The 17,067-nt window shown below is 39.0% G+C and overlaps 1 protein-coding gene across 2 annotated transcripts in view; it reads left to right on the plus strand.

Annotated features, from left to right (window-relative positions):
- afap1l2 (actin filament associated protein 1-like 2) overlaps nucleotides 1-17,067 on the plus strand; it is a 246,254-nt gene that overhangs the window by 110,832 nt on the left and 118,355 nt on the right. For both annotated transcript variants that reach the window (XM_039775882.1, XM_039775894.1), the window contains exon 4: nucleotides 13,994-14,085. In XM_039775882.1, coding sequence (XP_039631816.1) covers nucleotides 13,994-14,085 — 92 coding nt within the window. The remainder of the gene's footprint in view (nucleotides 1-13,993; nucleotides 14,086-17,067) is intronic.

Here is a 17,067-nt window from a genome sequence, read left to right on the forward strand (position 1 = left end):
AAATCGCGCATCTCATTGTTCCCATTGACAATGTTGATTACTGGATCAAAACACTGCAATTAAACAAAGTGAATCAAATGTAGAATGGAGATGAGTGACAACAGCAGTTAATGCATGAGTGTACTAAACTTGTAATATACATATAATTAAATGAAGGAACAGCAAATTAAAAGTGAAAGAGAGAGAAGTGGCAAACTGTACGTGATTTGAATATTATGCTTGAGCGACCCTCACAGCTGAAAGTTACTGAAAGTATCCGCCACTGTAATGGCCAGCCCTGACACAGACAGATGCAGGACACAAGTTCAGAACACACAGGATTTTTATTTCCTTTTTCATCCTTTGTGGAGGACATCTTCCCTGTTCCCACGAGTACACAACACAGTCCCAAACACAATACTGCACAATAGTAATTCTTTTCTCTTCCACTCCTCTCTGGCAAGCTTCATCTCCCTTCTGCCGACTCTGGCTCCCACAGTAGTGGCTGCTGGCTCCTTTTATAATGCTCCCGGAAGTGGTCCAGGTGCTTGAAGACCTAATTCCAGCAGCACATCCGGGTGTGGCGGAAGAGCTGCTCTGTAGGGCTGTGCAGTGCCCACGGATCCCAACAGGGGTGCACCAAATTCCAACTCCCATGAAGCCCTGTGGGAGTGCTAAGCACCGTTGAAACCCAGGGGGGGGCTGCCATCTAGTGTTCCGGGGGAGGTACTGTCCTGACCAGACTTGCTGCCCCAGTGAAGAGGCTTCCTGGCCGTCTGTGACACACAAAGCAGACTAACTTTCACTGAGGGGTATGCATCAAGACTTATGGAAGTTCTAAAATTTGCCAGAAAGGATGCCAAAAGGAGAGGGAAAATGTTCCAAATCCCTGGCCACTATACAAAATGTTTAATAATTAAATTTTTTATTCCATCAAATTACAGCAATAATAAAACATTTTCAAAAATGTTATGTTTAAAAGAAAATATATCAAAATAAAAATTTCCACAAGCTAAATTTAAAAACAAATGTGCAAATTTCAGAAAGCAATTTTAAAAATGCAGTCAGTTAAGAAAATGTAAAAATCCACAATACTAAAACTATATCCAAGAAAAAAGCAAAAAGTAAAAAAAAAAAGGGGGAAAGGAGAAAAACCTGAAGGTCAGAAGACTGCAAACAAAAGAAATGCCACTGCATTGAAGTACCGACTGAAGCGACATTGACGACTGATATTTATTTTGGATTAAGCAAAGATGGAACGAAATCAAAGTGAAGCTTCATCTGCTCTGACAATTAACAATTCTTTCTACCAAAGAGAAGTCTGAAAAGTTCCTGAGATTTCAACTGTACTGCAGCTAAGAGCATGTATAAGCAATGAGCTTGGGACATTTTATAGGAAGAGTCTGGATACTAAAGAGGACCCCCTTGTACAAGTGAAAGAAGCATAGATTTCCTGAGCTGTCAAAAATAGTTTATGAAGTAGCGGTGCCACCAGCACTCGCTCTGAGCGCATGTTCAGTATGGCTGAGAACATTACTGCTCCAGAAAGATCTGCAATGAAGTTAAACAACATAAATATGCTGGTCTTTCCACCATGGAACCTCTGTCATTTGCCTTATTTTTTTTTGAAATGTTTGTTTTTTTGTTAGGATTAATTCTATAGCAGTTACAGCTTCTAGTCATATTTTTGTTTGTTTTTTGTCACAAATAGGCTAGATTTTGCAGTAAATTGTTATTTAAATATAAATGTGTACTGTTTGTTTAAATAACAAATTGCACCATATTACTAAATAGAAAACGCATGTTATATTTCCAGATATCCTATAAGCTACTGTTAATAGTGAAGTAATTTGCATCCCTCAAATAAAGAAATACACGTTCAAATGAAAATAAAAAAAAATCACATAATTTTTAAATAAGTACATTTAAATATTTGTCCAAATGGAAAAAAATGGACCCTAATAGAACATTACGCACCTAGTTCCTTCAGAAATTGCCAGTAGACCTTTTCCGCCGCAAGAACTTTGTTCTCAAGAACCAATGAGTTCCTGTATGATGCCAGCCTTGGGCTACTTGTGGTCAATGTCCACTTTCGTGTGTTGTGTTCCCATAGCATAGCAGGACCTGTAACCTTTATATAAAATACATGACCTGCATAGAAGAGTGATGAGGTGCGAAGTGTGGTGAATTCAGGAGCTCACTGGGGGCACCCCTACCTTATTGTTTCAATGCAGTGTATGTATAGGGTGGTCCAGATCTAATTATGCAATTTTCATTATGCTATAAATTTATTAAGTTTATTACATAGAAAACTTGCAGACCATCAAGAAGTGTGTGAACTGACGTCATGAAGAATCGTCTTCGCGCTGAACTGGAATCGCCCCCACATAAATCAAAGTCATCCAGACGATCTGGATCTGCATAATTAGATCTGGACCACCCTGTATGGTGGCTATGAAGAGTGATGCGGTGTGAAGTGAGGTGCATTTGGGTGTTCACAGAGCAGGGAACTCCCTCCTTATTGCTTCAATGTGGTGCATGGCATAGAACCCCATAGAGGCAGCTATGAAGTAGGATGCGGTGCGAAGTGTGGCATTCTGTCTTCACCAATAACTCTACAAAGTCCAAACTACCAGCAGATTTGTAAATGTGCCACTGCTTGTGGTCAACCAATCAAAACAATTCATCACCCGAGCCCCAGTTCCTGGTTGAATGAAAAGTACATAACCTGGAGTTGGAGCTTACAAAAGTTAAAAAAGTTCTAGGAACTACAAATGGCCCAAGCTCCTGTGGTGGGAATGCTATAAAAGTTACTGAGTTTCTAAAAACGTTCCCAGTTCCTGAAAAAACAGTTCCTGTGGTGGGAAAGTACGTTTTGTTAGTTATTCAAAAATGATAAACAACCTACTGTCACAACTGGCAACAGAAAGGAGAAATAGTGTATTTAAAGAAAATAAGTTGACAGAAAGCCAATGTTTTAAATAAAAAAAAGGCACAGATGAAAAAAAACAAACAAAGTCCAGGGTAAGATCCACGATAGGACATCTCACTGGAACAGAGAAATGGTTAGAGCTGGGTTATGGAAATGTAAAAGCTCAGATGTCCTCATAAGTTTATGGTGTGTGAGAAATTCTTATTACTTCCAAGTTAAACAAACTATTTACATGCAAACACCAAAACGCATGGCAATGAGGCCAACCTGTGACAACTAAAATGTTGAATTGATTTCCAACTGTGCCAAAGCCTCACTAAACATCTCTTTGTGAGGATTCACTTAGAAATACAGTAATTCTCGTTTCAATACCTTTCCTCAAAGCATTTTCCATCTTTTGTAACTCAGAAGTGCATGCTTTGTGTCTGAAGATAACAAAGGTTTCTCAAGGGTGTGAAACTGGGCAAAAGCAGGAAACTGGTGTATCTCTGCAGACTCTTTGTGTTTTTCCTTCTTGCAGCTCTGTATCTTGTGAAGGCCATTATCCAAATGTCAGATCTACAGTACTAAAACAGCTGCATCCTGGAACTCCTACAATGTCAAATAAAGCTGGTCCCTAATATCTCAATACCCCATCGTTTCAATTGAATTATTAGGACTATAAGCAATGGAGGTTTAAGAAGTATGAAATGTGGTGTTTTATATTGATATGTAGAATTTACAACAGAAAACATCTAAGGTGTTTAGGTTTGTGTCTAACAGTGCAAGAATAGATTTATGCCTTCAGACCACAAGCCGGCCTGACCACAACTGTGAACACAGACACCAGTAAGCCTTCCTGTCTCAGCTACACTACAAATACGCCGGCCGTCAAAGATACACAGATAATGCCACTGCTGTCTTTTTTCCATTTAAATTCGGAAAGGGATAACACAATCAAAGAAACCGACAGATTCCTTCCCAGTTCCTAGTATTCTGTTCAGTTTGGTTTTTTTAGGTGTGTCTGCCTATCCGTCTGTTTGTCCATATGAAACAACTCTGAAATGTGGCACAATTTTTCTTCAAGGAAATTTGTTCAGACAGTTCAGTTTCCATTGAGAGATCGCAATACTGTATACATTTTAGAAATTTCAAAATCTTCCATTGTAAAGCATTAGAGAATTTGTGCACTTGTCTATTTAAAAACAGAAACATTCCGTGTGATTTCAATTACAGGTTGGTTTACTGTTTCAAAGTTACCTTGAGAGGGGTCATGTCAACCCGTTTATTTTGTATATTTTCTTTTACTCCCCTGAAATTTGTTGCTGATGGCAAAACAGATCCCCACTCTAAGGTAGTCAAAAGCTGGGAGAGGAGCACATGAGAGCAAACTACATCTCTGGCACCAGTTCACTGCCAGAGGTAAGTTACTGTATATACTTGTGGATAAGTTCTCTCACAGATTAGTCGGGACTTGATTTTACAGTATCATTTCTGGTATATTATAATGTCGTCGTATAAGTCAAATACGGAAAACTCACGCTATTGGTACAAGGGATCATGACATGCTAACACCCACCCGAGAGAGTAACCACGGAGCACACTGCCTTTTTTTACTATGTGGGTGCGGCAATGCGCTGTATCAGCGTGTCCTGCTAACCTCTCTCTCTCTCTCTATTGTGCCTACGTGACCACACAGTAATACCCAAACTATTCCGAAGCAACGTTTGCACTGATTTGTGTTTTTTTTTTTTGTATCTCACACCCTCATGCACCTTTAGTGTAAGAGCATCCCTTAACAACAATGGAGCGTTCAATCAGAAGAAAATATGAAGCTGGTTTTAAACTAAACGTCGTTGAAGTAGCAAAAGAAATTGGTAACTTCGCTACTGCAACACAATTTGATGCGTCTGAGAAACTGATGCAAGATTTGAGGCGGCAGGAAGATGTTAAAAAAAATATACTACTAATAAATTAAGAGTCACATTTTTGAACGGCCATATAAGTCGGGGTCTGATTTTATGATCGATTTTTCTGGTTTCAAGACCCAATTTATAAGTGAGCATACACGGTAACTGTTTAAAAAAAAAAAAAAAAGTTACCTAGTTGGAGATGAATCACAGAGAACATGGATAATAGTAAAAATAAATATACTTAGTATTTGTGTTATACTAAAAACACATTATGATGATTCACTGCTTTTCTGACACTGTAATTTACCATCATGGTCTGAGGCCGCCAATAATTTTACTTTAAGACTTCGACAGATTTTAACTCTCCACTGGGTACTTCTTTGAAATGTGTTGCATTTAAGACATTTGAACACAGGATGTAAGCCCAGGATGCTGGATTCATGAGTGAACAGTTGGCAACCCTGTGACACTGTGCAACCCATGGGCAAAAAGTCAGTAGGTAAATGTGCAAAGCTGCTTCAGACTATGTCTGTATGTAAGACCAGACTGCCAGACATGCACTTTATCAATGAAGCTCTTATTTTTTCATTATATGTTATACTAGCTGTGTAAGCCTGTGCTGTAAAAAGCCCAGGGTCCTAGAAACTATTGAAATCGTCAGAAAAAAATGAAATGTAGAGATGTTAGGTAATTGAAAGGAACTACTCTGAGCATCTCTCTCCTAGCAGGATTTGTTTTGCCGATGTGCTCACATCGCTTGTACATTAGCGGCAGGAGGAAAAGTAAAAGGGATACCGTTTTACCGATGTTAGCAGAAAAGCAACTGTCTTTCTTCTGAGGTTTTGTTGTGCCGATGTGCCCACCTTGCTTGTGTTATTTGTGGCTAAGTGGGTTTTCTGTTTCCTCTGAAGCGGAGTCCTTACCCTGACTCCACCTCTCACTTCCAGGCCAGACAGACACACACACACAATTCCAAGCATAGACATTTATATATAAGATGAACACAATACAGTAAGATTCTTACTTGCGTGTCACAAACAACGTGTGAATACAACAGCATTCCAAAGAAGGCCTCTTCACTACAAACCGGGGGGGTGCTTACGTCTCACATCATGAAGACCTTTGAGTTTCTGATCTTGGACTATCCGAGTCCTCTTGTGGTAGACCACCTGGACCCACTACAGTTTGCCTAGCGGACAAAGATTGGAGTGCAGGATGGAATTATCTGTGTTCTGAGCAAGGCATTTTCTTACCTGGACAAAGCTGGCAGCACTGTGAGGATTATGTTTTTTTTTATTTCTCCACCGTCTTCAGTACCATCCAGCCATCTCTGTTAAGGATATAAACACTGAGATATACAGGTGGGTGAGCCTATGGTGTCCTGGATAGACCACATTTTGTGAGACTCATGGGCTTTATTTCTGATATGGATGTGAGTAACGCATCTTCACTCTGTACACCTCTGACTATAAATGTAACAGCAGGTCATGTCACTTGCAGAAATTCTCAGATGATTTTGCAATTATGGGGTTTATTCACAAGGGGAATAAGACAGAGTATAGGAGTCAGGTGTAGAATTTTATTTTTTGGTGCAAAGAGAATTCTCTTAACATCAGCAAAACTGAGGAACTGATTATTGACTTCCATTGCAAATATCTGGTCACTATTCAGGAAGTGGATGTGGAGGTAGTGTAGTCCTACAAGTACTTGGGGGTCCACATCGATGACAGGTTGGGCTGGTCTCTTAACACAGAGGAACTATACATGTGGTGTGCTGGCCTGGTAATATCACTTCAAAAGAGGCCCATCAAATCAACAGTCTAATTAAAAGGGGAGGCTCTGTTATGGGATGCAGTCTGGACCTCTTGGAAGTAGTAACAAAGGAAAGAACTAAAACAAAACCGAGTGCCATTATGAACAATGCTGCACATCCTCTCTCTGATACACTAACACTGAGGACTTTCAGCCAGTGAATTATTCAGCAGAAGTGTGTCTAGAAAAGTTACTGAGGCTGCTTTATACCAACAGCAATACACTGGGATATACATAGGGACTGCCAAGTCAGAAGTGTTCTTCATTTTTAATTTTATTCCTTTTCATTCATTCTGGTGTGTGTGTTCAGACCAAAGTGTGTATGTATAATTATTTATTTATTTATTTTTTATCTATTTATTTATTTTAAACTTTCTGTAAAAAGCCAGATTTCCCTCTGGGAACAAGTAAAGATCTATCTATCTATCTATCCATCCATCCATCCATCCATCCATCCATCTATCCATCTATCTATCCATCTAACCAACAATACATCAGTACACTCATGTTGCTGTGAATGGCTGATGGTGGGGTTAGAGTCTGCCTTGGCAGCACAGGGTGCATGGAAGAAGCCAATCCTGGATGTGGCACCAATCCAGTAATGGGCACACACAGGATTAACTTAGAGTTGTCAATCAATATGTTAGATGTTTTTTAATACAAGAGGATTTTGGGAATAAAAACAAGGTAAGCAGACACAGAATGTTTAAAGTACATATAGTGTGTGACCAGGCAACAGCTTGAACCAAGGGCATTGTAACAGTAAGTACTACATCACAATGCTGCCCTGTTTTCCTTATTTATAATTTAAAATAATAAGGATCAGTAGAAATTTGTTTTTACCTTCACATTATAGCGTTCCTTTGAGTTAATCAGTGACACAATATCCCATTAAAAAGATTATAAAAACATATAAAATAAATGACAAGATTCTTTAGGGTAACACAATGAAATCTAAAAAGTTTCACTACACATTATTACATGAGTGGCAATTTAAACTCTGCAGATGAAGTCCCTACTTGAGAATATAAATATTGAATTTACTAGAGTAAATAGTGATAATTTGCAAGACAGAAAGAATAAAAGTTTCTCCATGAAATCTTCAGTTAATCATAGTACTTCACCTGTTACCACTAAAGCATAAAAGAGCCTCTTACAGAAAGAAAAAACATCCCAAGAGTGGTTTGAGGCAGACATGATCCCAACTCCTGGAGTTTTTCTGAGGGCCGCTGTGAACGAGACTACGGGCAAAGCCAACACAAACTGTAGGTCACCGCGGGCTGGAAAGTAGGGGCGAGACAAAGAATTGTACGCGATTGGCTGAAGGAAACAAAGGATTGAGCGTGATTGGCTGAGGGAAAGTCTTCAAAAGGGAAATTTCACTTGAATGGGTGGGCCACAGTATCATTATTGCGGTGCTGCTGGGTAAAATAATGTGAAGGATGGGCAATAAAGAAGATGAGGTGTAAAAAATATTTTCAGCAAGGCTGGTGTGAGTCAGGTTTTTGTATTTTATGTCCAATAGGCTGTTTTTATTCCTGGTAAATGTACTCCAATGTTATATAGTCTGAATATAAAACAAGAAAGGGTGCCGAGGATCTTGTGTACGTCTGTAGTATCAGGAAATTCATATTTGTGGTTGTGGCTCTGTAAAAGAGGTTTTAGTAACTTTGGCAGACTGTGCTGAGGGATTGTAATCCTTTTTGAGTCCTTGTGGTGTATTTTATAATAACATTTTTTACAAAACCCATCCAATTTCCAAACCCTTCTGCATGTTTGAGGGCCAGATTACAGGCTAGGCACTATAGCTTACAAAAAAGGAGCCCACAAAAACAGCATGTTATTCTCTATGGCAGCAGTTGCATCTAATCGTATAGAAGACACTAACAAATCTTGAAACATTTGCTAAAAAAATGTGTTTAGGGCAAGTCTCATCAGCTGGTCCCATTCATTAATCAACCACTTTATGCTTCTATAATACATATTTATATATATGATTGAAGGGGTGCAAGCAAACCACTGGCATGGACTTTTGCACTCAGAGAAGATGAATGGTGTTCTGCTCCCATGTGATCATAAAACTGATTAGTTACAAGCAATAGGACAATTTATAGTGACAGACTCCTGGACATGGTTGTGTGCACTCTGGAGTAGGTTTTCTCCAGGGACTGCTGCATGCATCACTGCCTCAGTTCTGCCCAATCGCTCTGTCCCTGCCTCTGAGAAGCCCTCCTAAGATATGGTGCTGCCACCACCATGTTTCGCCATAGGGATGGTATTAGGCAGATGATGAGCAGTGCCTGCTCTTCACCAGACATAATGCTTGGAGTTCTGCCCAGACAGTTCAGTTTTTCTTCTCATTGGAGCAGCGAATCTTTCTTTTTTCGCATGCTCTCAGAGAACTTTAAATGGCATTTGGCAATATCCTGATATCCTGATTGATGGAGTGTTGCTGAGATGATCATCCTTTTGGGAGGTTCTCACATCTCAGTAGAGGACTTCTGCCGCTCTGATAGAGTGAATGTTTTTGGTCACCTCCCTGATTGAGGCCCTTCTTGCCTGGTTACTCAGTTTGATTGGACGGCCAACTCTAGGAAGAGTCGTGGAAGTTCCAAACTTCTTGCAATGAAAAGCCTTGAGACCACTGTGCTTCTGGGAAAAGTTAAAGCTTTACAAAGCATTATAAACCCTTGCCTTAATCTATGCCTCACACGGTTTGATCATGGCAGTCTCCAAATAGTTCCCTGGACTTCATGGCTTGGTTTTTGTTCTGATATGCAGTGTAACTTCAGTTTGTCAAAGGTGAACTCTAATCATGTTCTGGACGCTCCAAAGGATAATTACAGTCAAAAAGGGCACATCTGGCCACAATTTGGAGAAATTTGGAAAGCAAAAGAAATGTAACCAGTCATATCTCAAATGTTGTAAGCCACTTTGGATAAAGGCATTGGCCAAATAAATAAATGTAAGTATCAGTACTTTGCAATGTTGAAGCAAATTCAAGTGATGTCTTATTACTATTTGCAGAGGGTCTGTTATGGATGACTATTTCAGCCATAATTATGTGCAATCCAACGTGTTAACTACACTGAAAGCAATACATCTGCAAGTGGGCTATTTAATTTTGTCATGGTTTAATTATGTCATTATTAAAAACATCAACCAAACGACGAATTGCTTTTCACCACGGCACAAAATGTTATTGTCAGTTTAAAATGCAATACAAAAGCACATTACATTTTAATTCGTGTTCATAGATCGCATGTCATAACTAAAAACAAAGCAGACGTATTGCGGTTCACTTAGTGGCAGTTCCGTGTGTATTGCATTTCGATTTGAGGCCTCACTTTAATTGTGCCACAACTGAAAGTAATAAAATGACCAATCAGCGTCAAAAGATGGGACAAGGGGCGTCAACAGTTGGGAAAAGAGGCGTTCCATCACAAGTGCGTTATACTGGAAAGAAGGTGAACAGCTGGGGACCCAACGTCTCATCGAACAGGTGGAAGCTGGCGATCTAAATCACAATTTCATTCTCATGCATGTTGAAAGAAAGGGAAACTACATAATATCTGGTTATTAAAGAGGGAAGAATAAAAAGGTATGAAGAAACCAAGCTCTGTGATGGTAACAGGTGTTTCTCTGTATTCAGTTAAGATCGCTTACAGCCCACATCTCAAAAATGTAATTACACTGCTTAATTGAACATGTATAAAAACACTAAGCAATAAGAATAAACTTTTTCAGTGAGACCTAAAACATACTTTCGCCATTTCGGATAACCACCCTGCCGTCCACATTGAATAAACTTACCTTACCAGTCTCCAGACTGCAGAACAGTTTAGAAGTGCAACCCCTCTTTCTCCAGCTGTTGGCACCCATTGACCCACCTTTTGACGCTGATTGGTCTTTTGATTACTTTTCGTTGTAGCATCGCTAAAGCATATGGGAGGCATTTTCTACAAAAAAGAAAATGAAAACTAAAATTGTAAAATGAAAAAGCAATCTCTCTTTTTCAATTTCATTTTCAAAGTCTGTGTGCAAGAATGCTGCAAAAATGAGAATTAAAATGAAATAACTCCATATGCAATTTCATTTTCGACTGATAGAACGCTTCTCACTTCGACTGTGTTTAATTCACGTGATTTTGATCTTCACAGCAACACCGTCTCACAAAATCCGAAGACCTCACATAATTGTAGTTCTGAAGTAATTTAAGCGTGGTTTCAATTCGGAATGCAATACACGTGGAGCTGCTGCTAATGCAGTACGTCTGCTTTGCTTGAAGTTACAACATGCGATCCATGAGCATGAATTAAATTGCAATACGCTTTTGTACTGCATTTTAAACTGCAAGTCGCAGTGAAAAGCGATCAATCGTTTGGGTCAGGGGTGTCTAACTCTGGTCCTGGTGGGCCGCAGTGGTTGTAGGTTTTCATTCGAACCCTCTTCTTAATTAGTGAGCCATTTTTGCTGCTGATTAACTTGTTTTGCCTTAGTTTTTATTGACGTGACTCAGACCCCTTAGTTGTTTCTTTTTCCTTAATGAGCAGCCAAACAATAATGAGACACAAAACAAGCCGCCACATGCAGTGGTGTAGCTAGCTTGCTGAAGTCCCCTGTGCAGCATCCTGAGGTGAGCCCCTCCTGTCTAGCATAGTAAGTTAGTAATTTATTTGCAACTTGATCCTAGGGGCCGGCTGGGCAGTGGTGTTACGCTGGTGACAAACAAACCGGCTCTGTAAATTAAATTTGTAATAACTTTTTAAATCGCTTTATTACAGCCGCTGTAAGTTAGCAAAAATTAAATAAATTGTGAGAATGAGATGTGGGAGCTGTGGGTAGTAGTACTAGTACATAAATATATGTAAAATGTGGACCCACTTACTTTTCCAAGACAGCTTTATGAAAGAAGATGATTAAAATGTAACGTAAGCTAGAAAGTAGAAACTTTTCTGTGCTATAAAATTAAACAATTTCAATTGGTTACAAATTGAAATGACAAGACTGGCTGACAGGATACGACTACACAATCAACCCGTTTTGTGCTGAGTGCCAAGTGCTGAGAAAATGGATATCATAAAGTGGTGATGCTCACAAATCCTCACGGTAGTGACACTAATGCACAGTCAGCCATACTAAGGTACACAATATAACAGATTACAGATTTGTTAAACTTTTAAAGCTTACAAAAATAGAACTGACTGACAAGTCACAAATCATATTACTTATAATATCACTTCTTCTTCTTCTTCTTCTTCTTTCGTCTGCTCCCAGTTAGGGGTTGCCTTGGAGGGTACCTTAAAATACTTGTTTGCATGCCTTCTGTTGCACAAATGTCCCAACAATGTTTGACACGTCAAGTTGTCTGGCTCGCTCGTTTTTGAAAGAGAGTACAGGCAAGCCACTAAGTCTGTCTTGCTACGTGGTGCTTGTGAGGTCATTTTTGATGGGTTTTAACTTTGAGAACGATCGTTCACATGCAGCAACAGTCACTGGTATAGTCAGCAGTAACATGTAAGCCGTGCAAACATCACTGGAAGTTGACAACAGTTCACAGTGATCTATCAGCAACAGTTCGGCTACTTCGAAAACAGTCGACTTAGTTGACAGGGTGGATTGAAAACATGCACGAAATGACAATAATTGAGCGGAAAATGTTGGTGAAACGGTGCTATAGCATTCAACGAGAAGATCGGCAGCAGCATATAATTCGTTGTCAGCCATCAACGTCAGAGTTGATCTTAACAAGACATTGAACGTTGGAGCCACTGCATCGAGACTGTGAAACTGCTATTTTAGTTAAGTTGTTTAAAAATTTTTTAAAAATCTATAGAGCCCCGTGTGGGCCCCCAAGCTCATAGGCCCTTGTGCTTTACACAATCTGCATAATCTAATTTTTCAGCTAACCTGAAAATAAAGAAAGTTGAAGGTCTCGGTTATGTTGGTCTGCTCAGGTCACCAAAACATCTTGACGGTAGTCTTAGAAAAAAACAGAAAATCAGCAGTCTGCTGTGGCAGAATGAGAGCAGCAACAAGTCATGATATTCAATAACGGCTTTAATTAACAGCAAGAATTGGTTTCTCATTAAGAAACTGGTTGGAGTGAAATTGGCTGGAGTTTGACGTTCCAATTTAGCTGGGTATCTGTTGGCTCGTTTCACATCTCATTTCTCTTTGGCTGCTATTTAATTAAGCAACGAATCAATTCAGGGGACTAAAACACGGCTATTAAAATGAAGGGAAAAGGAGATAATTAACAATGAGAACAGCTCGCTGATTAGGAAAGGGGTTAAAATGAAAACCTGCAGCCACTGTTGGACACCCCTGGTTTGGGAGATATGTTTTTAATTATGACATGATAAAACCGTGCCAAAGCCAAATGTTCTACTTGCGTATGGATTGCATTTCCACATATTTAATACGTTGGATTGAGTTTAATTTTGGCACAAATAATATTCCATGGTCTATAAATTATTCAGTTTTGTTAAGCATTAAATATTTTTTGAAAAAGGTACCTGAAGATGAGTTCAAACCTCTTTAACTCTCATAGTGCGGCCAAGTTTCTTTTTCAATATGTAAACACTGAAAACATACTACAGTGTTTGTTAGCCTTATATTTACAGATAAACACTTACGTCATTATTTTTTTTATGTATTTCTAGATAAATGTGTTTTTTTGATTTTTTTTTTTTTGTTTCTTTCGCATAAACATACCACAGCAGAAGATATCTGATGTTCGTCAGTCTGCACACACACCTCTCCAGGGTTCAACAAACTCGTTCTGGGGATCTGTTTAGCCATCAGCAATGACTTTTGGGTGTCTAAAACAGAAAAATATACCAAAAAATACTTAGTTAAAGTGACCCATCTCAAAATAAATTTAAATTAAATTCTAAACTAATGTGTAATTGAGGTTGTACAGAATGTTCATTTTAAGGTAGAAGAGTTTGAAAATTTGCCAGTGCTTCCAATTAGAGATTTTGAAATTTCAAACATTTGAACCATTTGCTTTATTTAAGAAATCTAAATACAAACTGAACTCTCCTGACAAATTTCCTTGAAGAACAAATGAGGCAAATTTCAACAAAATTGGCCCACCAAGAGCCGAGTCGTATCATGCAGACAGACAGTCAGACATTGCGATCACAGTGGGTTCTTTTTACTTTATAGACAAATGCATTTCAAATGGTAGAGGCTTAAAAAAGGAACGGTTAGCGACGCAACGTTTTGTGACGCTAACTTACTCTCAGTTGGGTAAATGCTTGATTTTCAGAGTGTTTGAGTGGCATGATCATGTTAGTTATATTGGTATACAATTTTTTTCCTGTTTGTACAGTCTAATTATTTAAAATGCATTTTTATGTCTTTTGACCAGATGGCCTTGATGACTCTTTTGGAGAAAGAAGCTTGGAGAAGCATCTACCAGCCCCTCAGAAGAGCCTACCTGATCTTCCCCATCCCAAAACAGTATGTCAATTTAGTCTTGTTATTCCATACCAGTGATTTGACATTATACCTGAGTATTGTTTTAGTTTGAATAAAATTTTGAAATTCATTAACCTGGATGATTACTTAAATTGTTATGTACAGTACAGTATGTTGTATACATGTCACAGTGGTTAGTGATGTTTCCTCCCATCCTGGGTTCAAGTCTTGTCCATGTAGTCCCCACGACTCCAGCATCCCAAAGACTTGAGAGATGTTAGACTGTCTGTCAGCTCTACATTTGCACAGTGGGAGTGTGAGGGTCAGCGTGTGCACAACTTGGTCCTGCAGTCGACAGGGGCCTTGTCAAACGGTGGTACCTGATTAGGGCCTCACTCAACTCTAAGACAGATTGAGACTTTTATGTGATGTTGTTCATGATTGAAAAAGGACTAGCATTTATGTTTCAAAATGTACATTTTCATGTTGATTTGATACTTTCAAAGAAACAAGACAAAAAGTCTTCTTTGAAAGAACAATTCTGTACTGCTGTACTATTATGGTAAGATTGTCATGGAAGGAATTTAAATTGCAATATTAAAATGAAAAAGGAGTGTGATAAAATTGCAACCAGTGCTAAAATTTCAGAAAAAGAATGTAATTCAGCAATTCACACCGCATAATTTAAGTAAAAATGGTTCACTGTACATGTGTATGTAGACTAAAATTGAGTTAAATGTACCCAGCGTGAGAGCCAATCTGTGAGTAACTGCATCATTAAGTCAGACATTTTGGAAAAGCCTTAATGGGAAAAAAATTTAGTATATCCCTCCTAACACCTAATAGCAATACCAGAGGGGATAAAACTGTTCTATGAAAAATCTGCCATAATACCAAATACCACATTACTTAAGACTTATTTTGCTCAGCTGGAAGAAACTCAGACCACCTTCTAGAATTCCTTACTAGGCTCTTTTCAAGAATGGATTCGTCTAATTCTAAAGTGAGCATTCTGTGCTGCGTGTCTTGTTGTTTGATTGGGTTTTATTGAGTTTCAGGGAACGTCCACTGAACATTCTGTTGTACTTGCTATGTTAATTTCATTTCACTGGGTTGTGTGTTTACGTCCTTGTAAATGGAAGTTTGGTGATGGGGTCAAAAATTTGATGTTGAGTTGATTTTAGCATGATGACTGTATGTATGTCTGTGGAAAATCAAAAATAGATTTTCATGCCTTAAAATTACAATAGTTGTCAAATAAAATGTGTGTTTTTCTGAATTGTGTAGCATTCCTGGATGAATAAATCCTAGCAAAAGATATACAATTTAGAACAACTGGTTATTGAGATATCCACCTGAGGCATATGTACAATGATAACTTCTTTATCAATCTTTTTCAAACCAGTTGCATTGTACTTGTAGTCTGATTCATTTAGACATGGGATCGGGCCTATTGATTTGTAAAAAGTTTTCAGGAGTTGTCCCTGGTGAGGTGTTCCGGGCACGTCCAACCGGGAGGAGGCCCCAGGGAAGACCCAGGACACGCTGTAGGGACTATGTCTCCCGGCTGGCCTGGGAACGCCTCGGGATTCCCCCGGAAGAGCTAGAAGAAGTGGCCGAGGAGAGGGAAGTCTGGGCATCTCTGCTCAAGCTGCTGCCTCTGCGACACGACCTCAGATAAGCGGAATAGGATGGATGGATGGATGGTAATTTATATCATTTTAAATATAAATATAGAAGGCTTATGGAAGCAACCACAAGTGCATGCATGCACACAGGTATGCACACACACACTCAAAATATGTATAAGTAAAGATAGCTGACAGCTTGTTCACCCTAGCAGTGGACATGCTGAGTGATGAAGAGAAAGAAATTAACACACACACAGATCTGTTATGGCTGACATGCACAGAGACATCAAGCCACCACGTACCAATCTGACTGATTATGCAGCCTGTATACATCAAATTGACCAAAAATTATTTAGGTTTAAATTAAAAATTGTTCAAAGTTGTTCACTTCATTCTATTTTCTGTTCATTTTACCCAACATCTATTTCTGTACACAACACATTTGATGTAAGTTAATGTATTTGATCGTATACAGGGTGGTCCAGATCTAATTATGCAGATCCAGATCGTCTGGATGACTTTGATTTATGTGGGGACGATTCCAGTTCGGCGTGAAGACGATTCTTCGTGTCGTCAGTTCACACACTTCTAGATGGTCCAGGATTTTTCGGGTGATTTTCTATGTAATAAATAAGTTATAGTGTAATGAAAATTGCATAATTAGATCTGGACCACCCTATATTATTGCATAGTACAATCAGTTGTATTTTATTGTGAGTGATTTCCTGCAGTGTTACTATTACATGGAAGTACTCTAAGGACCATTCCATACTGAATTTTATTTAGCTTTATGTAAAAAAAAAAAAAAAGCATATCCTGCAATGTGTCAAAGCAGCAGTGTGTGTAGTTTACTTGCATGTGGGGAAAGAAACATCCCCAGAGAACGAGAGAATGAATGAGAAAAGAAAAACAACAAGAAAGGAACAATTTTGCCTCCCAGGTAGTGTCTGTCCATTTTCTAACCTGCCTTTACAGATCCAGGTCACGCCACCCAAAGCCACATAATAATTACCCTAAATGACTGTCTTTTTCTGGAGGGGCAGTCAGTACCATGATTGCAGTAAGAGGGAATTTCCAGGTTATGCTAACCTATCTGGAAACTGTAGTGCGTGTTGTACTACAATTATTAAACAGACAAAAACCAAACACATTGCCTAGGCCACACATTCACCCAAGTGTTTTTGAACGTCTGTTGTTCAGATTTCACTGCAAGCCAGCAGAATTCTTGAAAACTGGGAGCTAGACAGGGTTGTGAGTGCAGGTAAAAAATAAAACTGAGTCAATAGTGACAATTACAGCTAGATACCTGAATTTGTGTTAATTAGTAGAAATGATTCAAGTGTAGCACGTCACGTAGCAATCGCAGACACACTTGATCCGGGGGTCAGAGTTT

Source organism: Polypterus senegalus, chromosome 1 (assembly GCF_016835505.1).
Source record: "Polypterus senegalus isolate Bchr_013 chromosome 1, ASM1683550v1, whole genome shotgun sequence".
In the NCBI taxonomy this organism is placed as follows: Eukaryota; Metazoa; Chordata; class Cladistia; order Polypteriformes; family Polypteridae; genus Polypterus; species Polypterus senegalus.